Source organism: Tiliqua scincoides, chromosome 7 (genome assembly GCF_035046505.1).
Source record: "Tiliqua scincoides isolate rTilSci1 chromosome 7, rTilSci1.hap2, whole genome shotgun sequence".
Classification (NCBI taxonomy): Eukaryota; Metazoa; Chordata; class Lepidosauria; order Squamata; family Scincidae; genus Tiliqua; species Tiliqua scincoides.
In genome coordinates this window covers 55,690,232-55,708,144 of record NC_089827.1, presented here as the reverse complement: position 1 = coordinate 55,708,144, position 17,913 = coordinate 55,690,232, and the positions used below count along the sequence as shown (strand labels likewise).

Sequence of the window (17,913 nt, the reverse complement as noted above, 5' to 3'; positions counted from 1 at the left end):
GAATTGCCCTTGAGGGAAAAGCCCATCCTTTCCATTTTCTTACTCATTCCTGTCCCCAGAAGTACGTACAGGGGAAAAAATATGAATTCAGAATCCAGAACATGTGATCTAGAGGCAGGCAAGTATTTATCATGGATGTTTTATAGTTGTAACACGAACCACCACAGCTGTTTCCATGGCAGAATGCTCTTGAAATAGCAAACAGCTTCCCTGAGATCAAGGCAAACATCACTTTTACTTTTCTCTTTTCTAGGCATAGTTCCTATTATGCTCCTTCATTGACTGCTAGGAAATAGGTGGAGGCGCACAACAATTCAAGTTTATTGAGAGTAATCAAGGCATTGCATCCATTGACAATACACAATTTCTTTGGTTCCACCATCACCCTTGATTTAACACATTTTGGAAACAGTGTCAACACCTGACCAGAAATGAAAGCAAGATGAAAAGGGCAACTTTGTGAAAGCACCCATAGCTTTCTGAAGAATGGTCTGGTCTAGCTCCAACTTTTGGTTCCAAGCATCACTGGTGCATCACATAGCACATGGTGTGTTCAGGGCAAGGCTCCATGTTTACGGCCCACTTCAATGAAGGCCTCCACACACCGATCTATATCCTCTTCACTATGAACAGCAGAGATCTGTACCCGGATACGTGCCTTCCCCTTGGGAACCACAGGGTAGCTGAAGCCAATGACGTAGATTCCTGTTGGGTAGAAGAGGAAGATGAATAGAGGAGGCTAGTGGAGCTGGCCCCGCCCAAACAGTAGCTAGCTGGCAACAGGCAACAATTTGTATTGGAGGAGTAAAAACCCTGACTGACTGAGCTAGTGTGGCTTGCAAACCACACTAGCTCAGTTTGCACAACACTCCTTAGGTGAGGAAAGAGAAAATTATATGCTCCAAAGGACTGGCAAGTAGGGGAACTAAGGAGTCAGGCAAGATGCTAAAGGAAAGGTGCAGTGTAGAGAATGGACTGAGAAAAAGAGGATCTTGACAGAAAGGTCAGGTGACTTGAGGACAAGGATAAATATAGGGGACCCGAGGCAAGAAGCTAGTCAGAGAAAGGACTTGGAACTTCAGAGCTGCTTCAGGAGGACCTGTTCGCTACAGGATGATGAAGAGAGGAGTGGTATGGACACCAGTGTTAGTGGGGGCATCCAGCTATCCTAACTGCAGCAGTGCAACCAGACCACACTGAAGGAAAGAGGGGTGTATGTGGACCTGCACTGTGGTAGGCCTGGTGGAGTGGACCTGCACTGTTTTACCTCAGACATCACTGAAACTAAAGAGAGGAAGGCAACTATGCTGTTCCATCTCAGTACTAGGGTTACCAACTTCTTTCTTAACAGAGCACCAGTTGAATTTATGCTTGTGTACTGCAACCCATGAGATGCAAAGAAACAGTGGCATTAACTAAGGGGAGCAGGAGGGTACGTTGCCTTGAAGGGGCACCAACCCACACCCCCGACAACTGATCCCAAGGCAAGCAGGCACATGGAGGCAAGTCTGGGAGGAGTTCTGAGGTGCCTAAACTATGCCTGTACTCCTTTGCCATTCTAGATGTCCCCAGCCATCATCCCTGACGGAAGAGGCTGATGTTTCCATTGTCATACAGCAATGTTCTGTCCAAGTGCCCCCTCCATTTTTAACACACTGGAGCCTCCTAACTAATTACCTAAGCAGAACCACTCCATGCTTTCCGAGGAAGGAAGTTGGTGTTCATGCTGTTGACATGATACTGCAACAACTATGTGTATACTTTTACAACTTTAAAGGAGTTCCTGTTTTATTTTCTAAAGTCAGATTTCCAACATGAGCTTCAATAGGACTTCTGGCTGAAGGAGGGTAATGAATTTTTAAACTCCAACTTCTTGAAAACTTTTAATTTACTAACTTAATTAAGTCTGACTTCATCATATGGGGGTGTGTGTGTTAAAATTATGTGGCCCCAAGTGCCAAAAACCTTAGCTATGGCATCAGTTAGAAGGAAATTCAGCAAGGAATTGCAGGGCTTCCTCATGTGTGGCTTTTCCCCCAGCCCATGGTGCCAAATAGTGGTTCATGACTACTAGTGGTAGATGGGGCCAGAGACCATGGCTTTTCTTACATTCTTGAATGTAATGCAAGAAACAGAAAAGAGACCAGGAAGAAAAACCTGGCTGTTAGAGACCAAGTCCACCCTTGTTTTTCAGAAGATTCTCAGCTGCACTCAGATGCTCAGAAATCCGAAGTGGAGATGGTGTCTCCCAACCCGCAGCAGTCTACACTACTGAAGGCATTTTCACAAATCACGTAAAAACTTTCTAGAGTGGCAGGTGGCACTTATGCCACCAGTGCACAATACAACGTGGAAAACAGTAATCCTGGAACTGAAGGGAAATCTGGCCAGTGTAGCTGTTCCATCTGGGTAATGCAAAATGTAATTTGGATTACACTTGGAATGCAAAACAAAAAAAATCAAGCACCACCCAATGTGTGTTTCGCCTGTAGATATGTTCTAGAACTCATGAAGCAGGAATTCTCTTGTCAGGTTCTTCCTCCTCCTTGAAGACTGCTGCTGGGTTCCCCTCACTTGCTTACCTGGTGGCAACCCTAGATGGAGGCAAAGGCACCAGAAATTATGTGAGCATCTCATGCTCTGCAATAGTTACCCCTCTTTAGCATGTCATCAGCCATCATTGAAGCTCGCCGTGCATCACCCAACATCACCGGACAAATAGGGTGATTGTTGCCTGCAATTGTGAATCCAGCTGCTGCCATTTTGGTTCGGAACCTGTAAATAAGAAGAAAGCCTTTGTATCTCTTGTCCAGATCTATATAGCCCTCAGCTCACAGGCCTGGCACCTCTATCGCTACGAGAGTATCAAACCCCCCCCCCCTCATTTCTTTGCATCAAAAATGCACCTTGTTGCACGTCTTCCACAATGAATGGTGCCACAGAAGGACTGCTGATAGGAGAAACACCTTTTTCGATTATTGGGCAAACTGAGCAATTTTGCTAGCTCGGCTAATTGCTGCAGCTGTGGGTCCCAGATGTCTGATCACTTCCTTCTGAAATTTCAAGCTTTTGGTGAGGACCATGATACTCGTAATACTGAGCAACTTACAGGAAGGATTCAAGGTAGTGGAGGGTGGGGAGAGAGGAATATGCTTTAAAAGCAAACACTTTTGGAGATCAATTGACTCTTGGTCTGCTACTCTCTGTGCACATGTGGTGGTGGTTACTGGTTCTAGAAAAGGAAGCAGGATCCAATTCTAGCACCAAACCCAAATGCTAGAATTCTAGATAACAGAAGGAGCCACAGAAATTCATTCCTCAGTCTCCAAGTGAAAAGGAGGGAACTGTCTATGGGACAAAGCAGTCAAGAAAATGACTGTAAATGCAGGGCCTCCCCTTGGACCTCGTTATTATGCCCTCCACCTCACCGTGAGGTCTTGGCGGCCATGGACTGTGCAATGGCATTGCTCTCCATAAGCAGATCCAGAGCCTTGGAAGCACAGCCCACCACAGCAGGAGGCAAGCTGTTGGAGAAGAGGTATGGTCGAGAACGTTGGCGCAGCAGGTCAACAAGTTCCTTTGGGCCAGCTGTGTAGCCACCTACAGAGAGAAGGAATTATTATTTGAGGACAGGCCTACAAGACGTAACCCATCATCCATGCACCAGAGCAAAGGATATTTACTCCTCAATCAAGCCCATTGTGTGAAGAGGAATGTGAGCTCACCTGCCCTTCCAAGCCTCTGCCATCCCAGTGAAGTTCATATTGAAATATGGTCTAGGTGCATGAAATCCAATGTGCGTAGGCCAAAATCAAGTGACTGAGCCCCTGGAGAAATTTCAGGAAATTGACTGAGCTGTTTGAGCCCACCTGCGATGGATTTTCCACACATAGACAATATTTTGATATGTCACCTCTGCAGGGACAGCTAGGTACTGCAAGGTCAGAGACACAGTGCTGGGTAGGGCAAGAGCACTCATGGTTCCCTTGGGATGATGGGCCAAGTCAGGGGAGAAATGTAGTCTTATCCAGTTGCACACAATATGGGGTCTCTCTCTCTTTCTCTGATGAAAGACATAGAGGAAACAGCAAACAAAATTGCCCAATAGCTGCGTGTTACCCTGGAATCTCCCCTAGATGACCCTTTGCAAGACAAGTCAGTGGCAGACACTCACAACAGAAAGCTCTCTTTCAAGCATGAAGTACTACCAAGACTAGAGGACGGAAAGTTGGCTGGCATGAGGTTTTGCTGCCCCCCCCTCCCCAGGCTCCCCCAATTTCCTTTTCAAAAGGCTCAATAGATGGGATTTTGCTCATGCTCCGATCTACATGATAGGGAAGGCTGTGGCCTGTGGGCTTTGGTAGGAATTCTGCCAGTATTATTTCCCTTCTGTGCTGTTGGGTGGATGGCATACATTTGAACAGGAGGCTAGTCTAAATGACCTCTGGCACTTTCCCCAATCCTATGATTCTCTCCACCTTCCTGCATCAACGACAGTCACAAAGTCCATTCTCTCTAGCTTTAGGTTACTGACTTGACACTCTCTCAAATGTTTTGCAGCTAAAGGCTGGCATAAGAGGAGAGAGATCATATTTAAGGAGAACTCTAGAAAATGACCCTTTGTGTATGATGCTGGTTTGGTTTATAAAAAGGCCCTGCTGGTGAGATGCTGCACCTGCTGCTCCCCCGAGTGCCTTCCCAAGTGTTGAGTTGATTATAGTGACTTGATCCATCAGTCCCAAGAGCTCATCAGTGCCCCTGGAAGAAGAAAATAACCTTTATTTACACATCTTTAGGCACTGGCACCATATAGCAAGGCTGCTGCACGATACCAGCAAGCTGTCATTTATCTCTCTTATGCATTCTTGATGCTTGAATGCTCAATCTGCAAAGCAAAAGCCATCCATTTCAGTGGAACACCAACCACTATTAGGCTGGAACACATGCATTTGTATCAAGCTTTCCCTAAAGCTGTCAGAAGTGGAAGACAGGGGGATGGAGAACATTATTATTGCTCAGTGCTTGCTTTCACTCTTCCCCTGGCAACAGGAAATGCCAGGTGCCACAGTGATACAATACCAAGCTAGGTCCAGCCAATGATGACAGCTTATCTCCACCCAAAAAACAAAGGTTGTGCCAAGAAAAGGCTCTTGGGTTTCACTGACATCCCAGAGGTAGATTCAGGGGAGCAAAAACTAATGTGCATATAGTGCTAATTTTGAAGCAGCACAGTCTTCAGAAGCACAGTCTTCAGAAACAGTTCATTTCTTGTCTCAGGAAGAATTCTGTCTTTGGACAGCAGAGTGCTTCCTGAGAATGGAAGCTGGGCAGGACTAAGTCATCACAGGAACCTTCTAGAACAGCAGTTTCAAAACTGGCGTGTTGCGACCCATGAGCCTGGGAAGCACTGGCCTATGCCCCTTTAAGGGGGAGGCGGCAGTGACAAGATCCCCAGGATCACACCACTGCAGGACAGAAGGTTTTTTTGTTTTTTTAAACACACACATACCAGCAAGTCACACAAGCCTCGGGGGGTGTGTGTGTGTGTGGGTGGGTGGGGGTGTGTGTGTGTGTGTTCCGGGTGCCCTGCAGAGCTCTCTGCTCCCCAAGCATCCGATTCCCTAAAAATAATGATCAGAAACCACTTCCAGTTTCGCGATTGAAAATCAGAGGTGGTTTCCAATCTCTATTTTTAATGAATTGGAGGCTTGGGAAGACCTGCTGAAGGCTCTGAGGGGCTCCCTACATCCCCTGGATTCCAGCGCAAACTGCTGGTAAGTAAAAAAAAACCCTTCTGTCTCAGCAGCAGCACAATCCTGTTGATCATGTCTTTGCTGCAGCCCCACAACCACGAAGACTCAAGTGGATCCCCCCTGCCACAGAGGACTTTGGGAACCACTGTTCTAGAATCATCACCACTTTTTTTAAAACCACCTCCCACAGAAAGATCTCACCAAAAGGAGATCCTGCCCTGGTGCTTTTGTAAGCACACCCAAATGAAATATCTTAGTGGCTTTCAAACTTCGCCCTCAGGGAACCCTTCCTGAGTCAATTTGTGTGCCAAGCAACCCCTGTGAATCAAGGCAGACTCTGGGGCTTCATGTTCAAAGATGTACACTCTGCTTGAGAGGTGCCAGGAAAGGCTATTAGGTCTTGCTGAAGCCCCATGCGAGTCAAGAACACACTTTAGAACATGCTGTGTACTGCCATTGAAGACCAGTAATTGCAGACAAGTCATTGTTGAAAAACAAATCTTTTCCAAGACAATTACTTGTCCACTAAAGACTCCAGGGTCCTTAGAATAGTTTGAAAGTCACTGAACTATCCTACCAGCAGCAGTAAATACACCAAAAGCTGAGAACCCCCACCCACACTTGAATTGCTCCTCAAAAAACAGTGCAGAAAGCTCCCCAAAGAACTTATTCTCACAAATTACTGTTAATAAATACCCAAAGCTAAGCTCCAGAGAACAAGATGAGGAGATATCTCAATCTTACCGCCCATTGGGCCCAAGGAAGCCAGTGGCATGGCATTCATCAATAAACACAATGGCTTTGTATTTCTGGGATAGGCTACAGATTTCCTTCAAGGGGGCAATGTCCCCATCCATGGAGAAAGCACCATCAGTGGCCACCATCCTCAGGCGATATTTCTGTGCAGAAGAGCATTTGGGGAAAAAGGGTTGTGGGTAATGAAGAGGACCTAAGAATACTGCTCAGGGATGAGAATGGGAGGTGGACACAGTTCTAAGGTCACATCACCATACACAGTCCTAGAACCATAAGGTGGGGAAGAACTCAGTAGATCAACTAGCCCAGTAATTCGGAAACATATCTACATACAGGGAACCCACTCCATATCTGCATACCTGCTGAAAAGCCCCTGCACACCTCCTGTGTGGAACCTGTAGAGCTCTGCAGAAGAGTCTGGGGCATGTTCCAAGTGCTCAGACAGCTCACAAGGAGTGCTGACAGGGATCCATATGCTTTGGCTGCTCTCACAACCAGCCAAAATACATATCCAGACATTTCCCCCCACTGGAAGGAAGGGTAGGACCTTGTCCAATACATGCACCAACCTCAGGGCTACAGAGGGATGTAAGCCTCTGACTTGCTTGCCAGGTCAGTAGAGGGGCAGGGAAAGGCTGTTATGCCAAGTCTCAGAGTCAAACTACATGTTACATTAAGTATGCTTGGTCCTTACATGCTTGCTTTTTCTCCCTAAATAGTAGCCCTGCCCGGGGTGGGGGAGGGAACCTGGATCAAGACTACAGAATGGGAAGAAGAAAGCTTCTTTATCCATTTTCCCTCACCACAGTTCTGATTCCCCCCGCCCTGGCTGCTACTTAGGAAACAAAAAACAAGCACACAACAGCCAATGGAAAGCTTAATACAATGTGCAGTTTGGCCTTCAGAGAAACCCAAAGCGATGAGAAGTTCTTTCAAAGCCATTTTTGAGTTCTGGAGAGTTTCCAGTCCCCTCCAAAACCTAGAGAAGGGCAGAGGCTCTTCTTCGCTTCACACCGACTTTGGAGACTTTGAAAAAGCAACGAAATGCGAGGTGGTCTAACAGCTGTCATTCTCTCATGGAGGAGCCTCAAGTCCCCCAGAATACAGTTTGAAACCAGTGATCAAGGATCACCAGTGACATCCCCTTGCTTTGAAGCAGTGCCCTGCAGATTCATCTAGGAGGAAGACCAGTAATTTACTTGCGCGTCCTGCAGCTTGGCCTCCAGATCCTGCATGTCCATGTGCTTGTAGCGATATTTATTGGCCTTACAGAGCCGAATCCCGTCAATGATAGAGGCGTGATTCAGTTCATCTGAAAGTATTGCATCTTCAGGGGTTAGCAGTGCCTGTAGGAACCAAAAGGCCAAGGGAATTGTTACAACAAGCATCCCTTTATTGTGAATTGCATAGCAATCAAGGCCACATTCTAGTGTGAAACCGGAAAAATGAAGTGGCCACACAACGGACAGGATTAACAGAATAGAACTTGCAGAAAAACCATTGCAAGGCTGCAATCCTATCCACACTTACCTGGGAGTAAGCCCCACTGAATATAATGGAACTTCTGAGCAAACATGCATAGTATTGGACTATAGCTCACTCTGTCCCCAGGAAATAGAGTGGAATACAAACTGAATTTGCTTTGGGATTTTAATACTTTCTACTGGCCTCACCCATTATCCCCCTATGCAAAGAGCAACAAACCTCAAAGATTCCAGCATTGGCATCAAAGCAACTGGCATAGAGGATGGCATCTTCTCTCTGATGGAAACGAGCAATCTTCTCCTCCAGGTCCTTGTGAATATTCTAAAGAGGAGGTGAGTAGAAAAAGCACAAAGGGTTCACATTGCTACTGCTGAACTTACAGCCAGAGATTTCAGTTCACTTATTAATAAGCTTGTTGTCACATATGTCTGGATGAGCCAAGATTCAAGCCAGGAAGCTTCTTCCCTGTGTGCAAGTGCTTCTGGTGGAGAGCCACTCAATTCCAAGTATGGCAAGAATTAAGAAAGGGCCAAATGTGCTTTCATGATTCTCAGCCCAGCTCTACCCTCTTTGCAGATTATTGGTTATTCTTGACCTAGCTATGAATAGAGGTGTGCACCACTTAACAATGGGGATATGTTCTCCAATCCCTGTTTTTATGCGATTAGGTCATTAAGTGAACATTCAGCCCAATCTAGTGCCTTTGTTGTGTAAACATACATTTCCTGCCAAATACTAGATGGCTGCACAAACTACTGGAGATAGATTGCCTCTTCTTTGCACTCAGAGCCTCTCTGTTGTATAAACAGACACTCTGCTGCAGGCTATGGGAGACACAATTGCTTCATTGAAAGCATCTTTATTGTGCTTTGACCACCATCATATATGCGGTCCGTTGTTAAGCAAAGGTTGTTAAGTGGCGCACGCCTGTACTTCCAAGACACACTTGAGTCTACTTGAACGGCAGCCCACCAGATCTTGAGTTCCAGTACCTGCTCTGTACTTCCTAGCCTAACTTCAGCTTCCTAGTTCCTCTCTACGTAGCATATTCTGGCTTCTCACCCAGGCTCTGTTTCTTTCGGATACAGGTGGTTCTGTTTGAACTGTGAACTTGGTTGCAACCATGGCTACTGCCAACCCTAGTGCTAGTCACCCTGACTGGAGTGTTTACCGGATCCAAAATCTGGCTTGCAACATATTTCTTCAGTATTGACCATCCTCTGGATCTTGCCCTTGTTAGGGAAGCCAGAGGCTGACCAAGAGGAGTAGTGCTTGGTGTTTAGGGTGCAGTTCATCCCTTCCTGTTCTCCGTTTCACTGATTTACTGGGTCAGCAACTGAATGGGTGTGGGGGGGGGGGAGAACTGGTATCTACTGCCATCATCCCAGCTTTTCTTCTTGTACCATCCTGACTTTCTTTTCCCCAATGCAGGGCTCTTCACTTTGGGACTGCAATGGGGTATGAAACAAAAAAATATGCAAATAAAGTGTTTTCTTCTCTGCTAAAGCAATAGTGGATCTAGCTAGGCAACTTCCATAGACAACTATGGAAGAAGACTGGTAGCATTATGGCCTGTTTGCAAAGAGAGAAATGTTGGCTCCACATTCCTGCCCCCACCTACCTGCGTTCCACAAATGAAGCGCACAGAACTGAGGCCAGCACCATACTTCTCCAGGGCTTCCAGTCCAGAACGGATCACCTCAGGGTGACTAGACAGTCCTAGGTAATTATTGGCACAGAAATTCAAGATATCTGCAAAAAAAAAAAAAAAGAGGGCAGAGAGTCAACTGGAACTAGTAAGCAATGCACACAGCCTTACAGCACAATCCTATGCATATTTACTCAGAATATGCCCACTGACTTAAGTGGTATTTACTCTCAGGCAGATGTGTATAGGATTGTAACCTTTTTATGTAATTATATATTTTCTGCCTTTATCACTTTGTTTCTAATTACAATGAGGGTTGCCAATTTGTGATTTTAGAATGTTCCAATACCTGGGTGGGGTCACAAAGGCAAATTGAGGCAGCCACTAGTCTTGAAGGAACATAGCTAGTGGTAGGATCTCCCTGTTGACTCCTGTGGTTGGTACTGATACACATGGTAGACTAAACCTGACCTTGGGGTCTAATGCAGAGGAAAGGAACCCCACAGAGATCTTGAGAGCAATCAACATAACATCTCGTGTCATCAGTACATCCCTGTGATATGACCTACCCCACTTCCTTCAGCTGACACTAGGACAGGTAGCAGCACATAGGTTGTGCATGGAGGCCAAGCAACCTGGCTGCTTAGTGTGTGTGTGCAAACACACACACAACATAGTCCAAGCATATACAACAAATGAAAACGGTGCTAGTGCCTCATATGGAAGAATTGCAGCTTTACTCAGGCAGTTCACCCAACATTTTGTTTTTTGTGTAAAAAAAGATCTGGCAACTGGTACAAATCAAAAAAAGACCCACAGCTACACTGGATATGTGTTGTTGTTTTTTTCCTGACTGTTGGCAATCTTAATTGGAACCTGGTCAAGACTCCATTAAGTACACAGACCAAAGCAAACAAGTCAAGAACAACCAATTATGAAGTAAGAACCTGAGCTATGAAACTGTTCCAGTGCAGCCACCCAGCCAAAGAGGTTCTCCATAAAATATGCTAACTTCTGTTAGTGTTAAAGCACATCAGACATGAAATATAATCATTTATACTTATGATTCTGATCCATGGGATTGAGATCTACTAAGCATATAGGGAGACAAAGAGAAACAGCCATGGCACAAAGTCTACAGAGTAAAAAAAAATTTCAGATGGAAATACCTTCTACTGAATGTTTTTCCATTTTACCCTAAAACTAGTCACCTCGTACCAGGCGGTTAGAGGAGCTATATGAAAATGTGCAAGAAATGAAAAGGGCAGTGACTGAAGCCTGCAGTCCAAATTATCTCTTTATCGGCCTATTTACGTTCCCTTCCGATTCTCCTTGTGTTCAGGTTTAACATATTTTCACACTTTCCTGGTTAGATAAACGCCCTCCATTTTCATGTCAACGTCAGTTGTCTTTTTCTAGTTTCAATCCTGGCTAGGCTTTTTTGTTTTTAAAAACTGAACAATGAATGAAGCTGAATAGTTTTGTCTTTTATATCCCGCCGCACCATTATCTAAAATGTTTTCCTGTATTTCCTTAGACATAAAGGAATTCTTTATGCATCCTTTCACTGGTTGTATTCATGGGCATTCGGCTTCTGTTTTAACCCCTTCAACTATTCCAGCACTCCAAGGCCATAAACCACATGCTGGGTTGTTTTGATGTAAAGCATTTTATACATTAAGTGAAAATCAGCTTTGATGTAGCATATGGTTAGATAATCAGATTTTCAGATACAAGAGAACTTTTGGAAGTATATTTTTGGTTCTGTAGAGCTCAGATGGAGGAGTTATTTCTCTGAAAAATAAATGCTGCTAAGCACAAAAAGCCACCTCTTCTGATTCTATAGGGCAGTGGCTCCCAAACTGTGAGGCATGGCTCCCTGGGGAGCTTCAGAAACCAGTGAGGGGAACCACGGAATCCTCGCAAAAAAACCTGCCACCCTATACAAGGTACAGAATAGTAGCCCTAATGGGGAGCCATGGCCAGTGGCCCAGTAGATTAAGGGAGCCACCATTTGAAAAAGTTTGGGAACAACTGCTACAGGACCATCACCACTTTACTGTACCAAATTGTGAGACAGAAATTCCACTGGTGCAGCTTTTAAGTGTACAGGAGCCCTACTTTTTTTGGCTTATTTCAATTATTTGCTGTTTTCCTGAAATTGCATTACGGCCCAATCCTATCCAACTTTTGAGCTCCAGCGTAGCCACAATGCAGCCCCATGGTAAGGGAACACATGTTCCCATACCTTGAGAAGGCCCCAGTGACTGACTCCACCACAGGATGCAGTGCACTGGAAAACTGGGTTGGATTGGGCCCTTAGATATACATGCCAAAAAGCACAAGTTCAAAGATCACATTAAATTCAAATCACAGGGGATTAAGAAAAACATTTATTTTATAGAATTTGAAGACATCAAAAAAACTCATCAGAAAAGACTTTTATGGAGAATTGGAAACCATTCATGGTCTCCCTGCACATGAAGGGGAAAAGTGATCCAATGAATTATGGATCTGATGAGTTTATAATGGATACAGAGATAAAATCTTTTGTGGAGAATAACTTAAAAAATGGATAAATAATTTACAGGGAACAGGAAAAATCAGAACAATTTAAGAAAGCATTTTAGAAATAAGCAACAGATCCTTTAAGATACGATATTTTCGGCAGAATCCTAACCAGGTCTCCTCAGAAGTAAGTCCTATTTTGTTCAGTGGGGCTTACTCTCAGGAAAGTGTGGTTAGCATTGCAGCCTGAAAGTTTTATTGATTCACATTTTGCAGAAGAACAAAGTAATTCAGATTTAGGACTCCGCACTTGCTATACAACTTGCAGTATCTGTGAGTTGTCTGTCTGTCTGTCTGTCTGTCGTCCGCTGTAGGGCTGGCTTTTGGGGGGGGGGGCCTCGCCAGGGCCAAATGCAAAAGAAATCTGTGCGAAGGGCCCAGTGTCGCAGCACGCAGGGGGTGCCCTCACTCCCCCCCCCAGCTTTGGAGGGGAAGGGCTGCGGGCTCCCACCCACCTCCGGAGCTGCCTTCCACGCGTATGTGCGGGCCCTGCTTGGAGGTGATCACCCGCTCGCCCTTCCAGGTGCCCGCGCCTCGGATGTCCCCGAGCTCGCCCTCCAGCAGGCGCCGCAGCTGAGCCAGGGCGGACTGGGCGCGCGAGGGGCTGCGCAGCCCCGGGCAGAGGGGCGCGCGCCACAGCCGGCGGCTCCACATGCCTGCCCCAGGCCGACCAGACACACAGTAACCCAGAACAGGCGGGGCTGGAGGTGTGGCTGGGGGAGCCAATGGGAGGGCTCGGGCGCGGCGCCAATCCGCGCAGAGCCCGCACTTAAGAGGACACCGCAGTCTTAAAACTAAGATGTAGAAAGAAAGTCGATTCACTTGCAAGGAATCATATTTCTGTCCGCTTTCTTGCAAAAAGCTCCGTCCGTCTCTCTTAATGAAGCAGCCCTCGGGAATTTGAAGGAATGCTCTCTTTCCCTTCCCATATTTCTCCCCAGAAAACTAAAAAAAAAAATTAAAAAATTTAAATGTACATATAAATACATATGTACGAACATATACGTACATACATACATACATAAATACATACATACATATACATTTATTTATTTATTGGATTTGTATTCTGCCTTTCTCCCCGAAGGGCACCCAAGGCGGAGATATATAGCCAAGGTGGTATATAAATACGTGTATTTATATAAATAAATAAATACATACATACATACATACATACATACATACATACATACATACATACATGTTTGTCTGTGGTGTGGTGGTGTGGTATGTGGAGTGGTGAAGACTAGAAGTGACTGTGAGGAGCTCCAGAAGGATCTCTCCAAACTGGCAGAATAGGCTGCAAAATGGCAGATGCGTTTCAATGTAAGAAAGTGTAAAGTCATGCACATTGGGGCAAAAAATCAAAACTTTAGATATAGGCTGATGGGTTCTGAGCTGTCTGTGACAGATCAGGAGAGAGATCTTGGGGTGGTGGTGGACAGGTCGATGAAAGTGTCGACCCAATGTGCGGTGGCAGTAAAGAAGGCCAATTCTATGCTTGGGATCATTAGAAAAGGTATTGAGAACAAAACGGCTAATATTATAATGCCATTGTACAAATCGATGGTAACGCCACACCTGGAGTACTGTGTCCAGTTCTGGTCGCCACATCTCAAAAAGGACATAGGGGAAATGGAAAAGGTGCAAAAGAGAGCGACTAAGATGATTACTGGGCTGGGGCACCTTTCTTATGAGGAAAGGCTATGGCGTTTGGGCCTCTTCAGCCTAGAAAAGAGGCGCCTGAGGGGGGACATGATTGAGATATACAAAATTATGCATGGGAAGGATAAAGTGGATAGAGAGATGCTCTTTACACTCTCACATAACACCAGAACCAGGGGACATCCACTAAAATTGAGTGTTGGGAGAGTTAGGACAGACAAAAGAAAATATTTCTTTACTCAGCGTGTGGTTGGTCTGTGGAACTCCTTGCCACATGATATGGTGACGGCATCTGGCCTGGATGCCTTTAAAAGGGGATTGGACAAGTTTCTGGAGGAAAAATCCATTACGGGTTACAAGCCATGATGTGTATATGCAACCTCCTGATTTTAGAAATGGGCTATGTCAGATGCAAGGTAGGGCACCAGGATGTAGGTCTCTTGCTATCAGGTGTGCTCCCTGGGGCATTTGGTGGGGCCACTGTGAGATACAGGAAACTGGACTAGATGGGCTTACGGCCCCCTGATCCAGGGGCTGTTCTTATGTTCTTATACATACAAACATACATACATATATAAATCCGTACATACATATATACATACGAACATACATTCATATACATACATAAATACATGCATATATCCATACACATACATGTATATATATATACATATGTACATACATACATACAAATACATTTTATTTATTTTTATTATTTAGCGTATGGCATACATACATACATACATACATACATACATACATACATACATACATACATAGGTGCATACATACATATACATACATATATACATGCATACATATACATATACCTACATTCACATACATAAATATGTACATACACAGACACATATATATAAGGGAGTAGGGAAGTAACGCTGCAATTGGGTCCTTGACTCTGTGGTGGCTCTTTAGGTGGTGCAGAATCAAGAAGCCTTGTGTCGGGTTGCACAGCCCAACACAGGGCTCTGGATCCAGCGCAGCTCAGCTCAGCTCTGCCAGTCCCACCCCAACCATCCCCCGCCACACCTCCCCCCACCCTCTGCCCACCCCAGAATGGTTCCTCCCCACCTCCCCCCCCCCGTGCCCCGACATACCTCTTTGGCGTCAGGAGCTTCGCATGGAGTGCCTGGTGGTGGATTGCTGGCCTCCGACCGGTGCTGTCTCGGTGCAGGTGGACGGTGGGCCAGCTCTGGTGCTGGGCTGATGGTAATGCCCACAAATGTGCCTCAGTGGTGGTGAGTCAGTGCGCACTGCTCTGGATCGGGCCTTAGTCAGTCAGTTCGAATCAAGGTGTGCCCCCCCCAATGTATTTACAGTATCTGAGGGATTTTTATTTTGCCTTTAAAGTTTAACTTATGGACAAATCAGTAGCGTGTATGTGCAGACAGGATGGGAGGTAAGCACAGAAGGCGCGTCAGTATTCGGAGCTTCTGTGCTGATGCTGATGAGTTACAGTGACCTCATTGACACCTGGTTGACAGCAGCAGACAATTTAATAAGGTTGGTGAGACAGGGATATTTGCTATCACCTCTGGGTGGGACAGAAGAACAGGATCTAAAAATGTTGGCGAATGTAGCCTTCAGTGTGGTTTTCTGCGGCTGCCAGTTCAATAGTAGGCCTTGCAGGCACAGTAGTACACTTGGCCCTTCTTTTCCAGAGCTTCCCTTGTAACCACAGACCCAGAAGTATCATTGTTTCTGCCCTCCAAGCAAGAATCTTTTGCTTCTTCTCCTCACTGGGCTCTCCATGGGTTGTTTCTCTTTGACTCAGTCCATCTGATTCCCTGATTTTTACAAATTCCACCTCTCCAGCCAGGCCTCTCCTCCACACTTTCCAGGTCAGAGGCTTTTAGGAAATGTAGCCCCTACACTGGCAGGTCCATTACAAAAGCTAGAAGTCTCACAAAGCAGCAAGCACCTCTAGAACAATGAAACAAACAGCAAAGTGATAATCAGAACATAAAAGCAGGAGAATATAACGAAACAAAAAAAAGAATCCAGCAGTATAAACAATGTTAAAATTCAGCAAAAAAAAAAACTAACAATAAAAATGTGGAAGACAGATATGCCTGAAAAACAACTAGCAATGATAAAACCATACATGCTAGTTAAAAGCCTGGCAGAAGAAAAAGGTCTTAAATGCCAATTTTAAAGCAGAAAAGGCAGAGATCAGAGGCATCCCCCTGGAGCAAATTCCAAAGACCCAGTGCTACAAGAGAAAAAGTACCAGACAACCACCAGATCTGTGATCATGGCAAGCCAGAGAACTGGGCTTGTAAGGCAGAACATTAGCCCTTGATAAGGTCATACTGGTGAGGGCGGCCATTAAGATAACCCAGCCCCAGTAATAGGTGCAGAATTGGTGTTCATGGCCCTCATACGTGACTGATTGGCTGCATTCTGAACCAGTTGAAGTTCCTGACCCATCTTCCAAGGTAGTCCTGCACAGAGGGGTTTATAGGAGTCAAACCTGGCCTGCTAGCCAGATTTAGAAGAAATGCATCCCTGAGAACCAACCCCACCTGGGCATCCAGACACAGCACCTGGTCCAGGAAGGAAAATTCCCAAGTTGATCCTTCAGAGGGAAGTGCAACCCCATCTAGAACAGGTTGCACATCACTATGTCAAACACCAGCCTTACCAACCCAGGGCACCTTTGCCTTGTCTGGATTCAATTTAAGCAAGCTCTCTGTCATTTAGACCAGGGCAGTCTCCAGACACCAGTTCAAGGCATCCATTGCTTTCAGGCACATATAGAACATTTTCATAGAATCATAGTTGGAAGGGACCTAAAAGGTCATCGAGTCCAAACCCCTGCCTGTCATAGGGAGTCCTCCTAAAGCATCTCCAGCAGGTGCTTGTCGAGCTTCTGCTTGAAGATTTCCAATGAGGGAGAATCCACTACCTCCCTTGGCAATCTGTTCCACTGTCGAACCGCCCCGACCGTCAGGAATTTTTTCCTGATATCCAATTGGAATCTTTTCTCTTGCAGTTTGTACCTGTTGGCTCTAATTCTGCTTTCAGAGGCAGTTGTGGGAAAAAATTGTCCCTTCTTCCTTATGACAGCACTTCAGGTATTTGAAGAGTGCGATCATATCTCAGCCTTCTTTTCTCCAGGTTGAACATACCAAGTTCCCCCAACCTTTCCTCATAGGGCTTGTTCTTCAGGCCTCTGATCATCCTCATCACTCTCCCCTGAACCCAGTTTGGCTGCATCCAAACTGAGTCCAGAACTGGGCACAGTACTCCAGGTGCGATCTAACCAATACGAAGTAAAGGGGGGCCACATTTTCTTTTGCACAATTGCTCCACCTGCTGGTGAATTGCAGTATAACTCACCCATGCCTTGTACAATGCAGTAAATACATCTGGCTAAATCATCAATTATTTTTAACATTTTATTGATGTGTCAACTCTCTTTTTCCTTCCTACTTAAATCAATTTAATTTCTCCCTTTCTGTGCCCTGGCCCAGAACCTGTTCATGGAGCTCATGTGTCTTGGAAGACTTCTGTTACAAAAATCACTGCCAAGCTTGTGGTTATAGAGAAAGGACAAACTTTATTGAAGGAACTAGTGCATACTAGTAGCGGTGGTGGCCCTGAGGCCTAGGCTGCTTGCTGGTGTGCCACTTGTGACCATACTTGAGTTGATCAAACCTAATCACATTTGTCCATGCTTTGATGACATCAAGACTTGATTACCGTGACACATTCTACATGGAGCTGCCCCTGAAGACTATCCGAAACTGCTATTGATGCAGAATGTGATGGCCTGTGTGGTTTTGGGATCCTGGCAGTTTGACTCAGGGCCCAGACTTATCCAGTGCTGATGCAGCCATGCCAACAGGGTGTGTGCCTCAGGGTGGGACAGTCATGGAGGCCTCCTCAAGGCATGGGAACATTTGTTCTCTTACCTCAGGGCTGCATTGCAAATGCATCAGCTTGGGAAAGTTGGATAGGACTGGACCCTCAGTGTGACCACTGCTGCTTCGACTACACTTGCCGTCTGTACCTTTC

The 17,913-nt window shown here is 45.6% G+C and overlaps 1 protein-coding gene across 1 annotated transcript; it reads right to left on the bottom strand.

The window, feature by feature from the left end:
• Positions 1-297: 297 nt before the first annotated feature.
• Positions 298-12,904, bottom strand: GCAT (glycine C-acetyltransferase). Its single transcript, XM_066634245.1, has 9 exons — positions 12,666-12,904; positions 9,616-9,746; positions 8,214-8,315; positions 7,709-7,855; positions 6,498-6,652; positions 4,676-4,758; positions 3,429-3,600; positions 2,654-2,775; positions 298-705 (listed from the first exon to the last, which is right to left on the bottom strand). The coding sequence occupies exons 1-9, from the start codon at positions 12,862-12,864 to the stop codon at positions 554-556; spliced, it is 1,263 nt and encodes a 420-aa protein (XP_066490342.1). The 5' UTR covers positions 12,865-12,904; the 3' UTR covers positions 298-553.
• Between the last annotated feature and the right edge of the window lie 5,009 nt (positions 12,905-17,913).

Bases quoted from the DNA above. Each gene is read 5' to 3' on its own strand.
- GCAT (XM_066634245.1), bottom strand. From the start codon at position 12,864: ATGTGGAGCCGCCGGCTGTGGCGCGCGCCCCTCTGCCCGGGGCTGCGC. The intron at 3,601-4,675 runs GTGCAGCATCTC...TTCTCTCTGTAG, and splicing joins GGCACTCGGGGGAGCAGCAG to GTGGCTACACAGCTGGCCCA. The intron at 706-2,653 runs GTAACTATTGCA...TCTACCCAACAG, and splicing joins TGATGACATGCTAAAGAGGG to GAATCTACGTCATTGGCTTC.